This window comes from Pholcus phalangioides, unplaced genomic scaffold, assembly GCF_987345545.1.
Source record: "Pholcus phalangioides strain wild (caught in Gottingen) unplaced genomic scaffold, Ppha-v1.0 ptg000008l_1, whole genome shotgun sequence".
NCBI lineage: Eukaryota > Metazoa > Arthropoda > Arachnida > Araneae > Pholcidae > Pholcus > Pholcus phalangioides.
Window position 1 is genome coordinate 38,201,844 of NW_028301601.1, and position 24,981 is coordinate 38,226,824.

The following is a 24,981-nucleotide window of genomic DNA, read 5'->3' on the forward strand; positions in this document are numbered from 1 at the left end:
AAAATATAATTCTTATATTTACTCTGATATAATTTCTTCCCTCTATTGAAGAAATGTTTTTCTATTAAATATTATCAGTATCTTTATATCAAATCAAATATATTATATTTGAGATATTATCAAATCTTTATTAATCAGTAATATTAAATTACTAAAACTATGACGGATCTCCATTTTTGCCGTGTGGCTGGCTGAAGGCACCAGGACGGACATCTTAGATTACTAAAAATATGATGCAGAATTTTACTGTGATTTTTTTTTTTTTTTAATGGGAGTGTGATTATTTTTGATCTAGTACCAGAGAATATCATTATATTTCCTTATCTTATTTTTGTGTTTATGGTTTTGGTGATGCAAAAATAAAAAAAAAAGTTATGATTTTCATAATACTGTTCATTTTAGTGAACCATCTCGTTCTTATTAGGGCCAAAAGGGTGCAGTGGTGGATAAACGCAAATTTGTGGGTGGGGGCGGTGGTTGTGACAATGTGTTCAATTTTTCAGGACGGTTCTGATTTTTTTTGGAAAAAATTCTGAATTTTCCCCCTTTTTTAAGCAAATTTATTTTCTTGGTTTGTTATTCAGTCAAAAACGTAGAAAATATTTTTTTTTTCATTTAATTTTTCTGCTCTCGGGGGGGGGGGGGGGTGACAGCCCCTACCTTTAATCCGCCCCTGATAGGGGGGGCCTCCAGATCAGGTTGCGCCTGGGGCCTCCCAAAATCATGATCCGCCACTGCCCATGTTGCGAGTTTTACCGCAAAGCTGCCACCATGCTTTATACGGGTCATTTTTGACTGCTTCGATCCAATCAGCCTACTGACGATCCGCTCAGACAAGTTTTCTTACAACGTATTGTTTTCAAATAAAAATACCCACGTGGAAAATCAAAACATACCCGTGCGTCATCTGTCGTTCCTAACTGGTCAACTTACGAAATTATCGCAACCGCGCTTTGTACCTATGGCTTTCTACAATACGTAGTTATGTTTCTGGGGAAGCGCTAGAAAAAGTTACAATAAAGTCGTAGCAATACGCTTTTCCAAGCGGACTTACGAAATTCTCGTTCCTCCTTGGCAGTATCTAACGTTTTTTGCGATACATTGCAATATTTTACGAATTATCAATATTTACGATGTTATCGGAATTCCCTTTTTCATCCCGACGGATTTTTTTTTCCTCATTATTATTTTTGATTAATCTTTTTTCCCCATCAGACGACAATCGTGACGATTTTCCAGGTCGTTGTTTGAAATTTCCAGGTTTTAAAGCAAAAATGGGCCATTTTCCCTGATTTCCCTGACTTTTCCAGATTTTCCCGGTTTTCCCTGACCCGTACGAACCCTGAAAATTTCCTAAATAAAAATTAAGGACTTTTTAAGGAGTTTCAAGCAGTTTTTAAAGAGTCATGGCAAACTTCATAACTTACAAGTTTTACAGCAAAAAAAAAAGTGCGGGGCACATATGCAAATTTATTTTTTTAATTTGCCAAACAAATTTTCCCTCTTCTCAAAAATATAGACGTAGAAGTGGTTCAGAAATTACAACTTTTGATTTGTTACCCAGCATCATAAGAATTCATAAAATAATCAATCCACATACATACTTTTCTGTTGCCACCAAAGTGTTCTAAAACCTTCAAGTTTCGGCCAAAAATATAACTCATAATAGCATCACATAAATTATAAAAATTCTAAAAGTGATATTCACACACATTCCTCCTCCCCCAATTATTCAAAATAAAAAAACCGCAGCTGACAAAGATTTTTCTTACAAAATTATATATTTGCAGCAACACTTTATTCATCTCTCGCTCAAAGTGGATCAACACATACACAAATTCTTTAACATTAATTTTCCTTCTTGTTTTTCAGTTATACTCAGAAAGAAATTGTTGCAAAATGAAAGCAAATTTCAGGAAATTCAAACACGATGTTTGGCGATTTAACACTCGTTATTTGGCGATTTAACACTCGTTATTTGGCGAAATTTACAAATGAACTCTCATAATTCGTCGGACTAGCTCTTATTCATGAAATGAATTTTTTTTTCCCATGAAACATCGGGATTTGACGCAATGACGATCGACCATAGAAATTTCTGCTGCTTGCAGTGGAGACTTTTTTTTTTTTTTTGAAAACCGAAACCGCGGTCGGTTGTTGAGAAACACTGGAATAGATTACACCATCTTCAGCTGTATGATCAAGGATATGATCGGGGTTTCACGATGAAAAGCACGATAAGGGGCCGATAATTTGAATAAGGAGCTGCAGTTACCACAATCTGATTTTCGAGGACAAAATCGAGAGCGGGAGAAAGTAGACTTTTTTTAGAAACAGCTGGAAGGATTTTAAGGAGTTTTTAAGGGTCCTAAAAAAAGTACATGAAAATTAATGACTTTTTAAGGACTGTACGAACCCTGTTAAACCATTCTCAACTAAAACTATCAGACCCTTCTCAAATGAAAATTTGAAAATAAAAATATCACCCCATAATCAACTGAAAATATTAGGTTGAAAATATCCACCCATTCTTGAATGAAAATACCAAACCATTCTTGAATGAAAATACCAAACCATTCTCGACTGAAAATATTAGCTAATTGTCAACTGAAAATATCAAACCATACTCAACTTAAAGTATGAGATGGAAAATATAAGGCCATTCTCGACCAAACATTTTTTATCAGCTGATCTACTGGAGTTAAGCTTCTGTTTTATACAGTGTGTTACACTTATTTGAGTTCCAGATAATGCCATGATTTGGTTATTGTTATCACTTTTGCTAAGTACAAGCCAGATGGGCCATGAGAAAAATGTAGTCTTTAGGAGGGGTGCTCAACATTTTGGAGTGCTGACCATTTCAGTGATTTGTGAACTGGTAGTGGGCCACTCAAATGATTTAGCACCAGCCGCAAGCCACTTACTTGCTTTGTTAAACCGTCGTGCGGCTGTAATCAAATAAAATGTTTCACGACTTTTAATGTAATGTTGTAAATAGTGAAAATTCTGGAACCAAAACCAATGTAATTTTTTACAAGACTATGTTGAATGGTGGTGCGATTTCAACAGTGGGCCCATTCTAATCCATAGTGAAAGGGCCTTCATTAATTTTAATAACCAGCACTTAGTGTGAACAATACCAAAATTTTTGAGGTCACAGCCACATTTAACCCACAAGTCATGGGTTGGGTATGTATGGTTTATAGTGATCATGTGGGATTTTGATTTATGTTCTCAATTTTCACTCGTGTAAAGCAATAAGGCCAAAAAAAAAAAAAAAAAAAAAAAAAGACTTCTAGTCACCTTTTTAGTTACTATAACTGTTCCTGATGCAATCACATTAGGCAGCATATACTATAGGAAGTTTCTGTTATCTTCACATAAAATGCATATTCATTGATGACTGAAATAAACACTAATATATTTCAAACCAATTTATGTGTGAATATACACAACAAAAGTAGAATATCAAAAATATTTATTTAAAAAAATTATATATAATAAATGCATGTTTTTCATTATGTATTTCACTTGGGGGAACTTTAAAAATGTCTTCACTGCAATGTAAATTATATCAAAATACTATTCTATACAAAAGTACTATAGGATTAAGTTGACAAAACAGCTTTTACAAAGATTTTTTGAAGGAAAAAAAAGGAACATTTCAAATGTTTTTTCTTTTTTCTTCAAAACATTTACATCGCTGTAGACAAGATTGATCACTCGGCATTATGTCGATCACTGGAGTTTAACTGCTGACAGAATCACTGGAAACATGATTTCCACCATCAGAAGAAACAGAGAGGTTGTCTCCGGATGATGCATCTAGTGATTGAATTAAAGAATTGCTGAACGAGAAATCCAATTCCTGTTCTCCACTAACTTTGCTGCAACTGAAATTGAAAATTTTCAAAACTAATAAAAATCAATGTAATCAAATAAAGTTTACACTTTAAAACTTGATGATTTAGGTTGTTTAATCTACAACTATTTTTTCTTTTCAGCAACAAGGCATTTTCAGCATTTATTTTTTGCCCAGCTTTGCTTACATGCCATTAAAAAAACTATATTCAACTATAATTTTAGCTAGAACAGTTGAGGCAATTATAAAAGTCTTTGAGTAAGGGGTGACAGGGTATTTAAAAGTAAAGTATATTACTCAAATCATTGAGTATCAAAGACAGAGAAAAAGGTTCGAATTTTTCAAATTTTATTCTCCAGAAGATCTTCACTCCCCTCTTCCAAGAATGTGACTTGTTTCATTTTTTTGACATATGCAAGTGATTTCAGTTTGAAAGGAACTTGGCAGCCATTGTCCTAAAAAATTGGGCAATTTGATAGAGATCAAACAATAAAATTAAGTGTAAGTATGCAAAGAAAACTTTGAAAAATCATTATCGAATAATAGGCAATTTCCATTTTTAACGTAAATCTCATGGAAAATATCCTACTGTATTTATACCTTTCTTCATTTGCGATATCTAAAAACAAATAGATAAAACTAGTATATATATATATATGTTAGGTATCCATATTTCCATAGTTTTCAGTAATCCAAGGTGGTGTCAGTCCCATTAACAGTGTATTAATGAAACTCCATTGTAAATTTACAAAATTCAAACAAAAAAACTTTTCAGGCTTACCTGCTAGAATTTCTTGATGGAGATGCATGATTATTATTTTTTTCAGTTTCTTGCTGTTTAATCGGCGAATTCTTGCCTTCAACACACAAGATTTCAACTCTTTTATCTTGACAGGAAGCTACATAAACAGCACCACTTATTGCGGCTGGACCAAGGTATTGAGGATTTGGAATCTCCATCACTAAATGACTATTTCTGCAGAGAGAAATTCTTTAATATCTGTGATCAAACTGATACTCAAAAATAGTTCCAGATAGCAAATTTTGAGCATCATGTGTAGATATCAAAACAAAGACGACTTGAAAGGGCTTATGAAATACTTATCTGAAATCTGTGTTATAAATGATTTGAGCGAATAATACAACATGGAAAGATTTCCAGTAATTTTTTGCTTTTTTCTTTGAAGATAGCAAGATTTTTTTTTCTCATCTTACATAAAAGTCCACGTGGTAGCTTTATTGGACAGATGAAATAAAAAAAAAGTATGAATACAGTATACATCTGCAAAAAGGGGGGGGGGTCCATCTGCAGGTTACATCTTTGGTGTATGGTGCCGTATGTAAAACATAGATGGCACTAAATACTACAAAAAAAAATTAAATATTCCCTCCCACCAAACTTTTACTACTTATTCTGTTGTTTTCTTTCTGTGGCAAGTTAATCATTGGTTTTTTTTAATCTTTAGAGAATTTTTTCTTTGTCACTTGGATGTAAGCAAAGGCTACCAGCAAATTTTGTTTCAAACTGTGATTCTGGTGTCGTTGAACCGGCTTCATGCAAACAAATTGACATTCAATACTTCAATGATGATGCAAGCCTGCATCTAGCATAATGAGAAACTAAAGCAGATAGCAACTAAAATAGTTCCACTTTAAAATAATAATGTGCACGTAGTCTATTACACCCTACTGGTTCTTATCAGGGATGCACAATCCTTGTCCTCTAACATCCATGGATGAAATTTGCAATGTAGCCACCCACTGTATACGAGCCAGAAACTGGTGTACCTTTTGTGTGGCATTGGTACTACATTTCAAGAACTCTTTTAGCGAGACATTGAATTCCTTGCCACAGGTTCTGTGACCCTAGTTTATATGAAGTCAATAAATCATGTACATGATTATTACACTGTCTGAATTCTATTCATTTGAAGTCTTAGTTGTTATAGAATTTATTTCCCATTAATATATTTATTGATGCACTTCAATGATCAACAAATCAAAATACATCATCACAAATTCTGTTTTTCAGTGAGTAGCAATAACTAACCAGACACATTTATTCACATGCATAATTTCAAATTCACACTTACTTCTCATTTTTCCCTCTAGGCAAAATTTCAACCACTTCTAAGGAGCTAAAATGTGTCACAAACAAATATGGCGCCTGATAACCTGAAGAGAGCAAGACAGTCTCAAAACTCCAAAACACCCACAAGAAAATACATAGTAAAATAAAAATTATGTATCACATACATACCAAATGAGAGGGGAAGTCGTGACCATTTCATATCATCTGGTCTAGTTCTTTGACCAAAGCTATCCACAAAAACACCCAGTTCTGAAAAATTAAAAAAAAATCTCAAACTGAAAATTTTAATAACATTTGAAATGACAATGAAAAGAACTGAAGCATTTGAATGAAATCATTACAACAATTTTTCTTTGAGTGCACACCTTAGTTGCATAAAATTTTAAGGGGAAAAAATGATAAATGGGAAAAGGTCCATGGGTAAATTTTCACTTTTAATATATTTTCAATAAAAGCAGTAAACATGGAGATCAGTTCATTCGTTGGTGCCCATGTGGTACCAAATTGTTACTCCTACTGTGATAACCCTGTACAGGAAAGAAAATTTATTTTTCTTTTACTTTTTTTTATCAGACAGAAAATTATGAATATTGTCTACAACTAATTAAGCTGTTGAAACTAGAATAAGATACAGAAGGTTTTTGGCCAATATCTGCAATCTGCAACATTACTTCTATGCTAAAATTTAAACTCATAAAAATAAAAAAATGTTGGAGTTAATCATACAGCTAATAAAGATAAAAAAATTCAGTTAAAAACACATAAGTATTTGACAATATCACATAATTGACATACCGTGAAAACACACCAAATATTCATCAGGTTGATTTACAGGACTCATATTAAATACAGAGATAGGAAAACTGCGGAAATGTGAGACACCATATACTAATCCAGCAAGACTTGCATCGGTACAGTCCAGAAACTCTGGAAGAAGAAAGAAGCAATCAAGTTTCTAATTGAAAAATCATTATTTTTGTATACACTGTCTTTTTAAAAAGTTGAGTGTGATTAAAATTCATAAACAGAATTTTTTTTAGTTTTAAAACAATTTTTGGTTGTTTTTTCCATTTACATATCTGCAAGTATTGTCTGTCATTCTTTAAATTTGTCCATAATGAGAGGAAAATTGAAATCCATTAACAAGCTTCCTATAAATTCATTGCAGATACAGTTAGTAATGCTTAATGCGATCGCATCTGGACTCTGGGTTTCTGATAACAATAGCCGATTTGTAACTTATATCTGAAAAAATCCAGGTTGTAAATCTGATGACCCATATGTCTCGTTCGGTTGAACGAGCCGTATGAAAACGGGACAACTCAGTTTTTCTTTCCATGTTATTGGTTTTAAAATGTTAAATCATCTATCATTTTTCTTAAGCTAAAATCTATTTCTTTTATTCAGAAATGATTCTGAAGGGTTAGAACGGAACTGCTAATGTGTATCACAAATTAAACAATACTTTTGCTAATGTAGATCCCTTGTAAAAGTCTTCCAGCCAACTTTTTACTCATAAGGCCATTGGAAAAGCAGCACTACATGTATGTTATAGTAGCTATATTAAGACATAGTGAACAGAGTGCAGAAATTTTTGTCCAAAAGGAAACTTTCTGGTCTCCTAGAAAATTTGGCAAGTTGATAATGATAACTTTTAGGGGAAAAAATAGGGTAAATTCAACCTGAGAGCTTTATAAAAAAAACCAGGATGAGTTATAAATTGATAAAATAAACCAAAGTTCTGATAACTATAAGCAAATTTTATAGAAGATTATAATAAGAGGCCTCGACTGTATAAAGTTTTTCTGTGAAAATTATTCAAAATTGACGGTTGCTAATGTATATGAAAGTGTATGTGATGAACACATTCAGAAAGTTCAATATTTCCAATGAAGAAGCAAAACAAATGAATAAAACTAGGTACCTTCTAAAGTACAGTTCTTCAAATCAAGTTCATAAAATTTGTCACTTCCATAAATGACGCTGCTTTTTGTGAAAAGAATGCAACTGCATGGTTCTGAAGTGATGATAACCTGCAAAAAATATAAATATACTAATGCTTCAATAAAACTTGTAAAAATAGGAAGCTTACAAAAAAAAATTCTTAGAACCATAAAAATACTGTCTGATTCACTGAAGATAAATTCACACACAACAAACTGCTTGAAAGCCTTTCAGATTCTATTTGACAAAATCCCATTAAATGGATAGAACTCACAAAGAAAACAAAACAAAAGAATGTGGCGTAACACAAAGACCAAAATGAAGAAACGCCTGATCTGAACATCTCCTAAATCAAAGTGGAATGCAACCAAAGTTACACTTTCAATTATGCAGTTTATATAGCTACATTTCCAGAGCTGTATAAAAAATAATATAATAAATATAGAGTTGTATTAACAGTGTCAAGCTATTGTTTTTCTCTTCAGCGAATAAAAAAGCAAAAACTAAGTTTGAATAATAATTATGTATTCATTTCATGCAAAAAAGGGTGCAAATCAACTACTACCAAAACTTAATTGGACGTTTCTCACTTTAATATATTAATCACTGCAGGTAATAAGGGTTCATTCATAAAAAGCCTATTTTGGAAAAAATAAATAAAAAGGTTAAAACCAAATCACTTTTAGCAGGTAGCCTTTCAATGTCCATTTCAGAGGGAAGAAGGGTGAAGCACGCAACAATTTAGAAAACAAAGTATGATACCTGCTTATACTCAGAGGCAGAGGGTTATTAACCTCTTTGGCAAAAACAATTTTTTGAATCAAATCTTGGGTTTTTCTTTCTTAAAATCTAACATCTCAGATACTTTTACATCTAGATAGTTTTGTGTGAAACAGAATTTTTACTTACTTCGTTTTCGCATGAGGGGTATTCATTATTTAATTTCATGAATTCAATGATTTTTAAACCATTTTTTTTCCTGTCATTTTGATACTTTTGTTAAAGAAATTATTTATAGCAATGATTTAAAACATGTAGATTGCTCTCTACTTATATAACATTTTTCACACTAGTCGGCCCACCGTAATCGCGGTTTTTTTCTTCCTTTATTGGAATTTTTTTTTGCAACACTCAGAAATCGTCAATCATGTGTTTTGTTTACAAAATTTGACTTGTGCATGATTAGGATGGCTTGCTAATAACATTACTGTCATCACTAGAGCCATGGCAGCTCCCAAGAGAGAAACAGTCACCTCGGGTTGGATCAACCTTTGGCCACAATGTGCGCTAAGGGACAACCATTTCTACAGAGCCAACTGAAGAGACTATAAAAGACATTGTCACGTTTGCGAAACAGGTAGGTGAAGAAGAGTTCAATTATATGGATATAGACGTCGAACAACTAATTACAGCAATTCAGAGGCATTGACTAAGGAGGAATTAATGCAGCTGACTGCTCCTGAAACTGCACCAGATAAAGAAGTAGAAGACAAGTTCACTATGAGTAACATAGCGGAAGGGCTTTGCACATTCAAATCAGCAATAGATTGTTTTCATGGCATAGATCCCTCTATGGTACGTTCTTCACATGTAGAAAAATTGGTAGAGGAAGCCTTGTCATCATATTCCAACATACTTGGCGATATGAAGAAACGGCAAACAGAAATCAGTGTTCTTTAAGGAAACATCACTAACAATTGCTGCACCCTCTTTTATATTCCCTTATACCTCTGCATTACCATGCTCTTCTCATGCTGTTCAATAAAAGAGATATAAAAAAAAACTATGGTTTCAGTTATTCGCGGATTTCCCATATTAGCTGTCACCCCCGGAACATAACCCACACGAATACGGGGGGCCAACTATATAATAATAGTTTTCACAACTACACCAAACTGGTGGTAGTACATATCGCTGTGATAAAATCCTGTCATAAGGTTTTCTCAAGTACATTACATACTTTCAGCTCGGTAACGAAATGTTTGAATTGATTGAATTGAAACAAATGATTGAATTTGTAATTAAGTATCAAATCAAATATATTTCAAAATGGGGTGTCTGAAACTTGCCAAAAGTTTCATAATATGGGTTCGCATCATGTATAGAAGGTTAATTAATTAACTTATTAGTTAACTTCATTATTAATGATATTGCTTACTTTATCTTAGCTACTCAACATACCTTTCTTTTGCAGAAACAACTCTCATTAGAATCCCAGCGGAATAAAGTCACATTCTTTGCACTTGCACAACATAAGTGATATGAATTTCCAGTTTTTAATTCTTGAATGGCAAAGAGATGGCAATCTGTTATATCAGCTATACTATATACATCCTCATGAAACAAAGGTGATTTCTCTCTAATACAGCTGTTTAATGTTTCTGACTGTATAACATTTAGTTTTCGCTCTTCTCCTACAAAAGTAAGAAAAGGAAATTTCATTATTCAGATCTTGCAATAAAGTTTTTAGAAAATTCCTGAATAAATAAAACATTCTTTGGAAAAAAAAAGTAATCTTTTGAAACTGAAATGTTAAATATACAGTGATATTTCTACTTATGAAATTAATTCATTAGTAAAAGTTAATCGCATAATGAAAGTCCTGTAGCAGCCTGAATAAAACAAATTTGCTCATAATAATCAATATGGGTAAAGATTTTAATTTTCATTCATTGACTAACTCATTTAATCCATTCCACACTCAAAAATATCAATATCAATGAATTCAAATAGCACTGTACATTTATTTTATGCAGGAAGTTTTGTTTGCCAACTCCACCATTCTAAAGCTTAGAAGTTGATTTTTTAATTAATTTTTTTGATGTAAAAATTATGCTTTAGCATTAGTTTATTACGTGCTTGCAAGAAAGTGCATTAAAGGAAATATCTTTTTCTAGTATCTTGGGTTTCTCTACGCAGAGAGCAGGCAGACCTTCAACATGATACTTACATAACATGTAAGTTCAAGCATGTGCCATTATTGTTTCAAAATATCGAAGACAAATGACTCTGACAACATAAATATGTTATAGAGGCCACATATACCCTCAGAATACATATTCCAGGATGTACCAATTCATTGCAAATTTCACAGAGGAATTTTCTAATTTTTACAAAAATAAATCTGTCAAAGTCTATACTAGAATACACAGCCAAAAATATAATTTGAAGAGTAATTTCACTTTTTTCAAAATTTTAAGGGGTATTTTTTTTTCATCAGTGAGAAATAATTATTTAAAAAAAAAAAGAGGGAGCATTTTCATTCCTCAATGAAATTTAGAAGAGTAAAATTGAATTTTAATGCATAAATCATAGATGTAGATGTGTATTGGAGAACGCTGACACACAGTGAAATTCTTATACAATGACACTCAAGGGACTGGAGAAACATTGTTATAAAGGGTTTATTATTATAGATGAAATAGATTAACACTATGGAAAGTATATTAGGACCAGAGATTAATATCGTTATATAGGATTTTTATTGAACATTCTTTTTTTTTTTTTAACTGAGACTAATTAACTATATTTAAGCAACACTTCAACTGAATTTTTTAGATTAAAATATGTGTTTGATTATCTTCACATGAAAAAAATTCATGATAGAAAAACATTTTCATCAGCTCATGAAAAAATAAGTAAGATAAGCAGTTTACCTGCAATGAGAACAACAATGCCAAGATCATTAACACATGCCATTTGATACACACTCTCAATTCCATCAATCTGATGCATTTGTTTCTCCTTTGGATGGCTATTCAAAGTCACAACAAATAGACCTTCAACTGCCCCAATAAGTAAAGTCTGAGAAAAACATATTATAATTATTGATCCGCATGTATCCCGTGAAATGATGCAACATAGAAATGATGGGAAAAAAACATTTACTTACATCTTGTTCTATCGCATAAGTGCATAAGATATCTATAAACGAGTCTCCCTCCAACTTTAGTACCACCTTCCCAATAGATTTCTTCCAGATTTGAAATAAAAAAATGAAGTAAATAATTAAAATTTATACAAGAAATAATACAGTGGAATCTCCATAACTCGACATCCCAAAAGTTTTGATAAATGTGGCAACTTAAACGGATGTCAAATTAGAAAGGTTTCATTTAATCTTGCTTTCACAATTTTTAGATGCAATTTATGCATGTAAATATACTTATACGAGGGAGGTTCAAAAAGTTGTTAGATTCACACAGAAAAAATTTAGTTATATTTTTCAAAATAACTTCCATCAATGGCAATACATTTGTCCATTCTTTCAAACCAAATTTTAAAAGCAGCTGACCACACTTCTTTGTTAAGGCTCACCAGTTTCATTTTCCATGCCTCTATAGCTTCATCCGCACTGGAAAATGTGGTTTTTCGCATCTCATTTTTGACATTTCAGAACAGGAAAGTCACAAGGAGGAGGGGGGGGGAAATTCAATCTTTTCTTTCTTGATGAACTCCTTTGTTCTGTGAGCAGTGTGTGCTGATGCATTGTCATGATGCATGCATATTTTCCAACACCTCAGGGAGACAGACACACACCAATCTGCACCTGTGGGTCTTCCAAAAAAGTAAAAGCTTCTGACACTGAATATTATTTAAAAAATATTTTCAATATGAATTAAAAACTTTTTGAACCATCTACGTATATAGTTGAACAATTCTATTCCATCTACAAATTAACAAAAAAAAATTACTGCAGTTTTTGATGAAATGTTCTAAATTATCTCGAATAAGAGTGAAAAAAGCATAGCGTGCCGAAATGCCTGTTACTTGTGTACGAGAGGTGTGTAATTTTCGAAAATAAGGAAAACTTTCATTTTTTTTAAACTTGAAAGTTTCAACCATTACTCACTGAAAAATTGCAGATATCATTCACAAGGATTCATTGATTCACACCTATCTGTGATTTTTGTTTTCTTGTTTCAAACACTGGGAAGTGACCCAGTGTGAATTAGACCTATCCTAAGGTGTGAGGGAGAAACTTCAACAAATGGAAAAAATGTTGAAATATGTGCATGTCATCATGCACAATGTTGTGAAAACTTTTGAACTGGCCAATGCCTGAGCAATTAGCAGGGTTTAGCTGCCTTGTATCGAGGTTTTTCCCCCATTGAATTTAGTGTTGTGCTAACCACAGGAATAATTAATGTCAAGTTACAGAGGTAGTGTTGAGTTATCCCCATTGCGTTATCAAGGTTTTACTGTAGAAAGTTGAAAAATGTTTTATCCAGGTTTTCTATAACTACCTACAGGGCTCCCAAAAAATTAGAAAAAGTAGGAAAAAGCAGGACTAAAAAGTATGATGGGGGAGGATAGCCCCCAGACAACATATAATCATAGTATAATAAAAAAAAAAATCCCTAAAATTTTTTTTATTCTAATATTTTTTTCCAAATATAGCACTATTTCAGTATCCTGTAAGATTGACTCAAGTCAAAGCAAAATAACAGAAATGACTTGGTTACAAAAACAATTTTTGGCCAAAACAGTGCACTAGCACAACCACAGAAAATTCTTTTCTCTCTCCTCTCAATATATATTACATTCTTTTTTTTTTTTTTTTTTTTAGCTTTCCAAAGTGCAGAGTCTGTCAACTCTCTTGGATAGTGAACAGCAAATTATGAAGACATGCTTGTTTTTTTAAGAATGGCACTCCTTAGAGACCACTTTCAAAATCACAGTGCAAAATGTGTAAATTACAAAATTGGATGTATGTAAATAAGTTAAGGTGAACCAAATGGTTTTACTGTGTTGCCATCCCTTTTTAAAGGGGTTTGTTTAGATTTTACTGTTCAATACCAGTGTAATTGTTTTTGAAAAATGAAGCACTTCCATGTCTCGCTCTTTGCTGAATATTGTAAACATTGTTCATGCTTCTGCATGCCCTAAAAATAAATACATAAGACAATTGAATGCAATTGGATAGTATCAGAATTACCAAACATAAAATAGGCCTATATATCCAACTGCTTTGTAATGCCAACTGTTGTTTTAAAAAGACACCAAAACGAGAATAAGGCAAATACACGAAAATACAAAAATCCTAATGCATTTCAACACCAATGGGTGTCGTCTTCAGAGGAAAAATACATGCACCACTAGTCACGCTCATCAAGTTCCCCACTTGGGTTGAATACCAAACCTTAAGCTCGGTTGCTCAGCAGAAAAAGTAAAGTGCTCACTTTAAACTGTAACATGACAGCCTCCAGGTCATGTTTTTATTATTAATACTTAATATTGAGAGAAATTTTTCCTTTTAGACCCCAAGAATCACTGAGCTACCGGAAACCAACGAAGGTCACGCTAGCGTTCCGGTATGGGCTAATTCGTCCACTTAGTCTTTCGGCTGGAATCTGTTAAATGCATTACCGAAGTCCCTCATGAAAAATTCTTCCTTGTCAGAAAAGTTGGAATACATGCGCAAGCAAAAAAAAAAAATTTGGGCAATGGAGATCGGCCATCTCTAATGCAGATTGTCACTGTGTGTGAGAGCGGCGTGTACTGCATTATTGTAATAACCATAATTGAATATTAAACTAAGTCAATCAAGAACTAAGTGTACTAGTAAAGAATTTCATAGGGTGTTCCAGTCGTTAAACGAGGATGAGACTGCAGGTCGGGCGGCTGATGTCCCAAAAAAAACTATAATCTCTCATTAAAAACTTTTTCTTAACCATTACTAATATAGGTTTCTCTTGGGAGAGATATCACCTAGTCTGATTGGGGATTCTCATAAGTTTAAAATAAAAGTATAAATATCTTTTGCCAACAGATGGACACGGACATCCAAGGGTAAACAATCCCCATTATTCATTTTCCAATGATCCTTGTTGGTAGTGTTGGGTGAACCTGGCCAGTTCACCTGACATGTTGCCAACTGATGTTTTTCAGTTGCAATATTTGTGAAAATGTATGCAAATTATATCTAAATGTGCATTATATGACATTATTTTTCTTGTTGAGATGAAGTGTTTATGTGGTCGAAATGGACAGAGATTATTTTATTTATGAGTATAAGTACGGATCATGTTCATTGAATGATCACATTTGTTTCTCGCACTTATTACCACAATGTTGTAGCACAGTAATGCTTTAGTGTTTTACATATCAGTGGATATGTAACGAAATTTCATCACGCCTTTGGCTTGGAATTATATCCCGCAATGTTCAACTGAATTCTCATCTGGCCTTTGGCTTTATAACTTTATTTAGAAATGACTTACTAAATTTACGTTTGTCTCGGCAGGTCCAGACATTTTATGATAAGTTAATACTAATTCTTTAATATGCAGCAGATATATATATATATATATATATATATTTTTAAATAAAAATAAATAAATCAGTAATTTTAATGAATAAATAAAAAATAGGCCTATGAGGCTCCGCCATAGAAATTATAGACCTGAAAGGACTGCACGAGTCAAAAAAGGTTGAGAACCGCTGGTCTAATGTGAGGTGTGACTTAGCTTTCCCAAAATATACCATGTGATGATGAAAAGTTTCGACATCTAATATCCTCGGTGCTGATCGAGTTGGTATTGTCTACCATGTCAATTGGATTGGCCGACTCTGTGATCCTCAGTATCTATTACTCATTGGATCCTGACTAATCCTCTTCCAAATTATGTATGTTTCGTTTCCTACAGCGTTCATTTGAAGATTGCCAATCTTCAAACGAACGTGCAGTGATTGACGCCTCCAATGGCCTTGCGTCACTTGCCCGCCTGGATTCATTGATTGAATTTCTACAGGCTCCGATGCTGTGCTAATTCCATACAGTGCTTTGGTGTGTGGTAATACAACGTCCAGTGAGCTACACCCACATCTGCAATACTACAAACTGGTCTCTGACAATTCGACCACTTCAAAGACGTCCATCGATAAACATTTGGATATTGGCAATACGGACAGTAGAAATCTTCTCGTCACATGCCAAAGTTCCGGACCCATTATCAGATAAGTGCAATAGTGTTATGTGAAACTGTTTTCTGTGATATATTAATTTTTAATATTATACTAAAAATTTCAATAACGTTAGCAAGGTGTTTTTTTACTAAAATTTTGTAATTGCGTTTATTTTGAGAATTTGAATGTCTCAGTTTGAAATATGACTATGAATCAGTTCCTTTGCTGTCAAATGACTTGAAGGATAAAAATGAAATCTTGGAGTGCTTTGAATGGTTGCAAAACATTATGGTCAGAATGAAGCCGTGAGTCTGCGTGAGATACTTATGCAGCATCCTGATTGGACGCTTGCAGAATAGTCCTACCCGATTGGTCTATTCGAATTTTCTTAGAATTCCTGCTTGAAATGAATTTAAAGCCATGGTGTTGTGATCGGGGTGCAGATTTATTATCATTTAATAGTATATTTTTGAAGACCTGAATATATGTGCTTTTGTAGAAATTTAAATCAGCTGTGGACTTCTTGAAAAACTTTCCTCTTGAAATTTAAATCTACAGCCCTCTGCCAACAATGAGCGCCGATCTCACTGTTGACAAGAGGGTCCACATACGCTTCCAAATAACCTTAAAAACAATACAATTTCTGCTTTGACAGAATCATTAATTGTAATCTACAACATTTGTAATATTTGGTGATCTATATCAGTGGTTCTCAACCTTTTTTTGACCATGGCCCCCTTTCAACCATTTCTCATTCCTGTGGCCCCCTTGTGAACATGAATAATTTTCTACTACCCCTTCCTTCCCCCCCCCCCCCATTTTCCTATTTTCCTATTAGAAGATAGCTATTCAAAAATTGTCTGAAGTATAAATACTTTTGAATTTAATTTGATAAATTTTTAATTTATGAAAATAACGAAAAAGCAAAATTAACATAATAGAATACAGTAAAAATAGAATAAATCCCTAGGAGTCACAAAGGGTCTGTATCATCGTAATGTTACTTTTTGTGAAGTTTATTGTTTTTTGTTTTTCTCAGTTTGATTTGCATGTTTTATGTGTTGTGTCAGTCCAATTAAAAAAAAAAAAATTAATTAATGTAAACTCTGCGCTTGACGACGGCACAATGCCATCAAGTTACTGTACTGGATGAAATTTTTATTATTTCCAAATTAGTTTTTTTTTTTTGTGTAAAAGATTATGGTTTCATTGAGAAATGTCAGTTGTAGCTTCCAAAATACACATTCATATAATGATAAAAATCACAAAAAGTGGTAGAAAGCAGTTTTATTAATTTTATTCTCTTCATGCGGATAAAAGTAGTAATGAGGGAGTAGCCACACAAATGAATCACAATTGAAAAGTTCAACCTTCCACATCGTTTTCAACAATAATACATGTATCAAGGATATAGGTTCATGTTGTAGCCCTACTATGAATTTAAAAAAAAACTAAAATGCGTGTGAAAATTTTTTTAAATATTTGTTTGAACCATTCACATTCCAGAGAAATCATGTACGCAGTGACAAAACTGTTCGTGTGAACATAATAATGATTCATTATCAGGATTTCAAGCCCATCGGAAAATATAAATAATCAGATTTGCAAATAAGAAAACTATCAGTATAATGTTGACTTGAATTTCGATACGGTGAAAATGTGATATTTCGTTGGATGACAAGTTACCTTCAAGTGGCTTTTCGGTTCATAATGTGACCACTCTCTCGCAGGCGAACGAAGCAACGTGTGTGTTGGCTTAAACACAACACAATATTTCACATAACACAGTCCGTACTATATTTCATATACAGGGAGCATAGGTAACGGGGCATATGGCATTTTACTGGCGAACCATTGGTCTTAGAGGCATAATTTCAGTTGGAAAAAGTATCCGAATAATGTGTGGTACTCAGATATTTGATTCATATTGCCAGGGGTTACAGAGTTATTAAAATCAAAATGTTAACTTTTTATGTGGATACCCTGTGCCCCAAAACCCAATTGGAAAGTTGTAACCTGGTCTCCGACAAAAAATTCAATGCGTCTAAGTTCAAATTTTCACTGAGATATTCCAAGAAAGTTGGAAAAAAACAGCATTAAATGAGGGGAAACCATTTTAACCCGCATTTAATGTTGTTTTTTCCCAAATTTCTTCAAGTTTTTGAATTCGCATATCTCGGTGAATATTGCACTTAGAAAGGTGAAATTATTTTAGTTGGTATCGGGAAAGACAGAGCAACAACTTCTTAATTGGGTTCTTTGGCACACGGGGACGGAGTTTTTTTTTATAGCTATACAACCCCTCACAACATGAACGACGTATCTGAGTTGGACACGCGATTTGGATACTTTTTCTAGTCAGGTATGTCTCTAAGATAAATGGCTCTCCAGTAAAGTGCCATACGCCCTGTTACCCACGCAGCGTCCAAATACACGTAAAAAAAATAGCTTGAGACGAAATACAGTCAACTCTCATAGTAACAAATACCATTACAACAGGAAAAATATTGTTTTAACGAAAACTTCTCTAATCCCTCGGATAGGTTTACATAGGAACAATATAAAAATCTGGAATTCCTTTGTAACGAAATTTCGTTATTACGAAGTGATTTCTCCGGTCTCTTGGAGTTCCGGTCTAATGGGGTTTGACCAAAGCGCATTAATAAAGGGTCTTTAATACGCTTTGTGTTTGACTGTATTCCCCCCCCCCCCCAAAAAAAAATCTGACATTTTTGCAGTAAAGTAATTGAACTTCGGCAATTTCATCTGAAAACAGTCTTTTTTACTTTTATAAATTTAGGAAGGAAACAAAAGGAAGAAAGGGTGGGGAGAAAAAGAAAAATGGCCAAGACGGGCTCGGTTGTGTGTAAATGCCTCGAAATTCCACTTGTGCGCAAAGGGATTCATGCCTCACTCTCAGTTTTATGACAGAATTTCACATTTAGGAGACGTTTGACTACGGTCACACACAATTAATCTCTATATATAGCTTTCAATATTAAAATATTTTATTTATACGAAGCACAATTTCAATTATTTGACATTTTCATTTTGATTCGAACTCCAAATCTTTGGCATTTAGACATCATTTCCAACTATCAAATCCAAGCAGTTTTTGCAGATTGTGAAAACGCGTCACTGAATTGGTTTTGCATGCGTATTATCAACACTAAAAACCATAAATTTTAGGTTGACAGATACAAAGAAACACATTGAGCCGATTATGGACATTTCAAAGTGAAGACTTAAGTGAGAACTTATTGCATTTTTTTTAGAAATCAGCAGATGCAGTGAGTCTCTAATAAACAGATTTAAATTGCTTTAAATGTAGTCATATGCCTTTTTAGAATTTTTTTTCTAATGTCCACAACATTGTTCTTGCAGGATAGGAAAATTGTATTGAAATTATTTAGGATGCTGCAGGCCAGTAGTAGGGCAGTTAGTAGGAAGCACTACAGTATCGATTTAAAAACTTTGAAGATGTGGTGTCAATCTTGGAGGAAGTCCCAATACAGGGGTGGCTCGAGCTTACGTGCTGCCCGAGTGCGAAGCCTCATGTGCCGCCCCTGCCAGGAGGCTGATAGGGATTCGGTGAAGGGCACCTGGAGATAAACCTGATTTTTTTTCAGAAGAAAGCCACACATAATTGTTTACCATGCAAAATGTGCGTGACCATATGTCCCGCTTTTGAAGTAGAAAATTTTTTGTTCTAGAATTATTTTACCATTCTTAATAAATGCCAGATAACTTAATCCTTGAAAGAGCACTTATTTTTGTGAGCCATCATCACTTATCCTGTAAAGATGATATTTAACGGGGTAATTTTTATTAAGAAAATTTTTTCAAAGGTGTTTCTGGTATTCCAGGGGCCGGACAAGTGAAAAACCAAATTTTTCCTTTGCCTTCATTTGACTATTGTGGATCAAATTCTGAGTGAGGGTATGGGGCCCCTAGGCTGGGATCTTTTGCAGGCCCCCCTCCCAGTCAGATTTCACACGCCCCTTCTATAGTTAATTTATAGCCTGAAAAAGTCACAAAAATTATGAGAATTATCCCGGGCTCTTGTGGGGGCCATGGGTGAGGGAACCAAAATGCACACATGGTCCTTGTAATAGAGTACAGGGGTGGCGCTTGTCCATGCGACCCATTGTGGCCACATGGGGCACTGTTTAAGAGGATGCTAAATCTGGGATGAATGGGTAAAAAAAATTCAATTTGCCAAAAAAAACCAAACTGTCGGCTCTGGAGGGGCGCAAAATCAGAAATGAAGGCCCGAAAAAAATGTTTGTTAGGAATTGTTTGGATAAATTGTGAGGGAGGGGCATGACGTTCTTAGGGTAGGGCTGACAGGGCTCCAGCTTGAGGCCCGGGACTAAATCCACATAACTTTTCTTTTTTCACTATATAAATTAACTGTAGAAGGGACTCCGTGGAAAATCGGGCATGGACCCCCCACGAAAGATTTCCTGACGCACGAGGTAGGGTCTATGGGGGGAACAATAAGTAGGAGGTGCAAAAAGTAAGTCCCACACGGGTACAGATTTTGTTTCGAACCACCCAGATAGCTTACATTCTTGTTTCTGGCATTACGATCAGAGGCCTTGTGTATTTTCTCAACGTGTCCGTTGTTGAGGTATAGTAGGACTCAAAAGCATGATGTCATGAATTTTTTTACTGTGTTAAGTTTTGTTGTCTTGTGCCTTGTCTTTGTTGTCTTGTCTTTGTTGTTGTGTAAAGTCTACGCTGCCGCCCCTTACAACCTGCTACCCGGGTGCACCCTCGCTTAAGCCGCCCCTGTCCCAATACATTATCACACAGCAATCTGGTTTTAAAAATTTTTAAATTTCACGGGTATTTTTCCCCATGTATGATTTGATCTCTTGGAGTTCGTTGTAACTGAATTCGACTTTATTTCTTTTCAGCAGAGGCAATGGATTGGCACCCCCTTTCAAAATTCATAAAAAATACCCCAGAGTAATCATTATCTATTCTATTTTTATAAATATATTCCCTATCAGACCACTCAGTGCTGGCTTAAGATAGCTTTGTGCTAAACTAGATGGCTATCCGTCTGTAATTGCATGAAAACGATGGGTTTTTTACAAGCTTTCATTTTTCACCCATCTACTTCTTGGATTACATTTACTACCAGCACTCAAAAGAATGTCAATGAATGGTCAACAAATCTTTGTTTTCTTCATGGCAGCCCTCTTTGAATGAAAAGTCTGAACACACACAATTTTCTGTCTTTACAGTTATTCCATTTTGCTTAAACCTCTTCTATAGTTTGTGTCAGTGCCTACTATCACCCCCAAGTCGTAAAACCACTGAGATTACATGAACCACTTTTTTTTATTTCTTTCTTCCTCATGTTAATGTTACTTGAATGGGGGAAAATTACGAAAAAGATATTCTATGCACATTTTGTTTGAAATTAAATTTTTTTTAGTCAGAGTGACTAAAAAAATTTAATGTCACAAATTTCTTCGTGGCCCCCGTATCAGTAGCCGTGGTTCCCCTTTTGCAAGATTTTCATCCGTGGCCCCCCTGGAATATCCTAGGGCCCCCGGTTGAGAACCACTGATCTATATTAATGATTCCCTACTCTAGGGGGTGGAAAATGAAATTGATTTCTGTAGCAGCAAAAATGTTGTTTTTGTAGCAGCATTTATCAGTTTTGTAGCATTTTAAAATTTTGGCAGTAAATAAAATACACCGTTTTTATATGCATATATACAGCAGCATACACAGGATTACTTTTTACTTCAAAAAACAGTGTTATCTTAGCTCGGAAGAAGGGGTGTCCCATCCCCTGTTTCCCTAAGGCACAAAATGCATAGAGATTTCCTCTAGAAGAAATATTTTCATTTATTTTTTTAATTTTTAGATCAGAAAAAAATTTTGAGACTTCTTGATATTTATATTTCTACATTCTCTACAATATCAACAAATGACAGACAAAGCACATGGTATTTCGGATTTAAAAAATGATTTGAAAATGTGTTTTTAGATTTAGCTTGTAGACTTGATAATCACTAATTTAAAAAAAAAAAATCACTAAAGGAGAGGCTTGAAACTCATAAGAAAAGTAACTATTTTTCTTATTTTTGCCATTGACACTGAAGTCTAAAAAGTAGTGCTTTTTTTTTTTCTTCAGTTTAAAACATTTTTGAATACATGTTTGATCTTGCTTCTGTTACCAGAATTTCAGAATTTACTCATTTCAATTTTACCAATTTACCCAATAAAACTATTAGAAATTCAAGAGAATGATTTTATTTTCACAAAAAATTCAATCTGAGTACATATATTTTCCCTCCCTATTTGTAACAGGTTTGTGATTGCTCCATGTGTTTTATTTTCCAGTATCTAACAGATTTTCAATCTTGTTTTACATCAAAGTTTTCTACTATTCATTCTCTTGATATGCCATTTCTTTTATGCCATTCACCGGCACAGGGGTGCAAGCGTCCCTCATTCATTTTGGAGCAGAAATTTTGAAAATGGAGCAGAACTAAAAACTAACTGTATCTGCAATATAAGGAGTAATTTTTCCGTGAAATGCCAAAAGTTTCACCAAAAATGGTTGGAACGAATAAATTCTAAATAAATTTCCTTCACAAATTAAAGCCTATTTAAATTTTTTCTGAAGTATCTTATCTGTCACTACTAAAACATGAATTACTGAAATGTCGAAGAAAAATTATTAGACTCTTTTCAAATTAAGCACCATGCATACTGAAAACCTAGGCAGCAAGAATTTCTGCTGCTTGAACACCAAAATCTTATTCATCCTGATATGGCAAAAAAAAAAGTGCATGTAGAATATAATAAGGGTTTCCGTGAGAAAAGTTAGCTTCTCACAGAATTTAAAGAAATGATTAAATTTAAAAGAGAAATGCAAAAAATGAGAAAAATATAAATACCTTATTTACTTAAACGATTTCTCAACATAATAGCATGTTAATAAATTAAAAATGTTTTTTTCTGCTCTTTTTCTCAACCTGAAGCCTCTTACAATATTTTCTATACGAATCACGAGTAGCTTTCAGAAGTTTTTTCGAATTTTTCATAGCATTGAACATACGATTTTGTGTGTCTTATTCTTTTAAAGCGTTGGATGGACAGATTCTTCGCTGTTCAAACACACTTTTGTTAACATTGAACTCTCTTTCACTGTCTGCATTACTATGTTCTAAAGATAAAAAAGCCTTCACCAAAACTGGCAAAATTTTGAACTTTGTGCTGCTTTCAAGGTTACAAAGTTTCAATATGTCTGTCCAATATCTATCTATTCTCTGAACTGATTTCACTTCTTGTAATTCTTTGCATTGTGGTGCAACCCATTCATCACTCATAATTGATAGTTCTGTTGGCGATGCAATGTTAAACAACATCCTAGTAATACGTGAAGGAGTAATGTACAATCCCAGCAATGCACAAGAGGGAGTGCAAAAACAAGAGAGGGTGCAAATATTTAATTCTCTCCATCAACATGTTTTGGAAAGGTAGGACATTTATATATAATTGGTATCTCACAGAAGTTATGTATATATAATATGAGCAAGCTCCTAGTATAAACTCTTTCCTTTGATTATTGTTAAGAGCATGCCCCTCCCCCACCAATGCAGGGGCGGACCGTGCTGCCATATTGGGCACTGCTCTAGGAGAGGTGCCAAATGGAGTTGAAAGGGTGAAAAAAGCTTTGTCAACCAAAAATAGGTTCTGCATGGGTAGAGATTTTTTTTCCTCGAGCCGGGCCCTGTTCGCCAAATACGGATTTTCGCGATGTGAAATTGTGAAACTATGGATATTTTAGCTGGAGTTTTTACAGATCCCGTTTTTTCCCAACGATCAATGAAAAATTTCGGTAATTTAAACGAGTAAACCAATGTCCCTCTTTGATTCTTCGCAAAGGCGAGGGTGCAATCTTGCGGGAAATGAAGCGAATTTACGCCGTAGATACGCTGTTTTTGAACGCAGGTTGGTAGCGGAGAAATTGTCGTTATTTTCAGAATATAACCCTCAGGAGAAAAAACGCTCTTCGAAATCGGAAAATTCGGCATATTCATTCAGGGACTTTGATAGCCCGCGGGTAATACCAATAACGGTACGGGACCGTTATTGGACTACTTCAAAGTAGTACTACTTTCCAAGTCATGAGATGACGGGATTGTGGTAGATGGTGAGAAGTGAAAAAAATTGAAGTTTCCCTTCCATATCTTTTTCCTCATCTCGGAAAGAACGCGTCCCGTGAACAAAATTTTCATGCTTCTTTTTCCTAAATTCCGGGTATTTGACGTATTACGTGCATTAGCGGTACCTTCGCGAACCACAAACAAGAATTGACGCAAATGCGCAGGGATTCGGCGCAGCTCTTGCATTCCTGCCGGCATGTTTAGTTTTCAAGGGAAAATGGTTTCCAGTTGCGCATTAATTAAAATTACTTTGTCTAGACCAGCGGTTCTCAACTGGCACTCCGCTGAGCCCTTGGAGCTCCTTGTGCTCTCTCCAGGGGCTCTGCGGCTGCTGGCGGAAAAGAAAAAAAAACTAGTAAAATTTTAAAAAATAATTATAAATATTTTTAAATAGTGAAAATAAACCAATAACTTTGATGAATAATTAAAAAATTGGCCTATGGGGCTCAGCCATAGAATTTTTTTACTTAAAAGAGCTCCGCGAGTAAAAAAAGGTTGAGAACTGCTGGTCTAGACCATGGTCGTGGTTGGTTTTAAAGGAAAGAAAAGATAATTCATATAAGTGTTGTGTTTGTTATGTGTTCAAGTGTTCCCACCTATCTTCTAAATCAAAAATTAGAATGAAAATAAAAAAATTTTCTGTAAATTTCAAACTATGACTGTATTGGACGGAATAATTTTCAGAAACTATTGTAATTTCTGATTCATTTCATCTAGCTGGAACACAACTCAGTATACAATAAATACGTATAAGTTTATGAAGTAAGTGAATGTTAACCCAGGATAAGAGCTTTAATGACAAAACTGCCTATGTTATCTCTCACCATATTACACATGGAAAATATACAAATCTGTGTTTCCCCCAGATAATTTTACTCATGCGGCTTATATGCCAAAGAGGCACCAAAATGATGTCTTGCTCAACTGAGAATTTTGTCTCACGCCTTCCCTGCTCCTTCAGATGATTGCACAAGGGC

The 24,981-nt window shown here is 34.2% G+C and overlaps 1 protein-coding gene across 4 annotated transcripts in view; it reads right to left on the reverse strand.

The window, feature by feature from the left end:
- Nucleotides 1–3,505: 3,505 nt before the first annotated feature.
- LOC149084256 (citron Rho-interacting kinase-like) overlaps nucleotides 3,506–24,981 on the reverse strand; it is a 115,410-nt gene continuing 93,934 nt past the window's right edge. For 3 of the 4 annotated variants that reach the window (XM_089234621.1, XM_089234618.1, XM_089234619.1), the window contains 9 exons: nucleotides 11,791–11,871; nucleotides 11,555–11,702; nucleotides 10,080–10,312; nucleotides 7,879–7,987; nucleotides 6,750–6,881; nucleotides 6,123–6,203; nucleotides 5,956–6,037; nucleotides 4,644–4,853; nucleotides 3,506–3,893 (listed from right to left, as the gene is read on the reverse strand). In XM_089234621.1, coding sequence (XP_089090747.1) covers nucleotides 3,749–3,893; nucleotides 4,644–4,853; nucleotides 5,956–6,037; nucleotides 6,123–6,203; nucleotides 6,750–6,881; nucleotides 7,879–7,987; nucleotides 10,080–10,312; nucleotides 11,555–11,702; nucleotides 11,791–11,871 — 1,221 coding nt within the window. In that variant the 3' untranslated portion in view covers nucleotides 3,506–3,748. The remainder of the gene's footprint in view (nucleotides 3,894–4,643; nucleotides 4,854–5,955; nucleotides 6,038–6,122; nucleotides 6,204–6,749; nucleotides 6,882–7,878; nucleotides 7,988–10,079; nucleotides 10,313–11,554; nucleotides 11,703–11,790; nucleotides 11,872–24,981) is intronic. The other variant, XM_089234620.1, reaches the window with a different exon arrangement.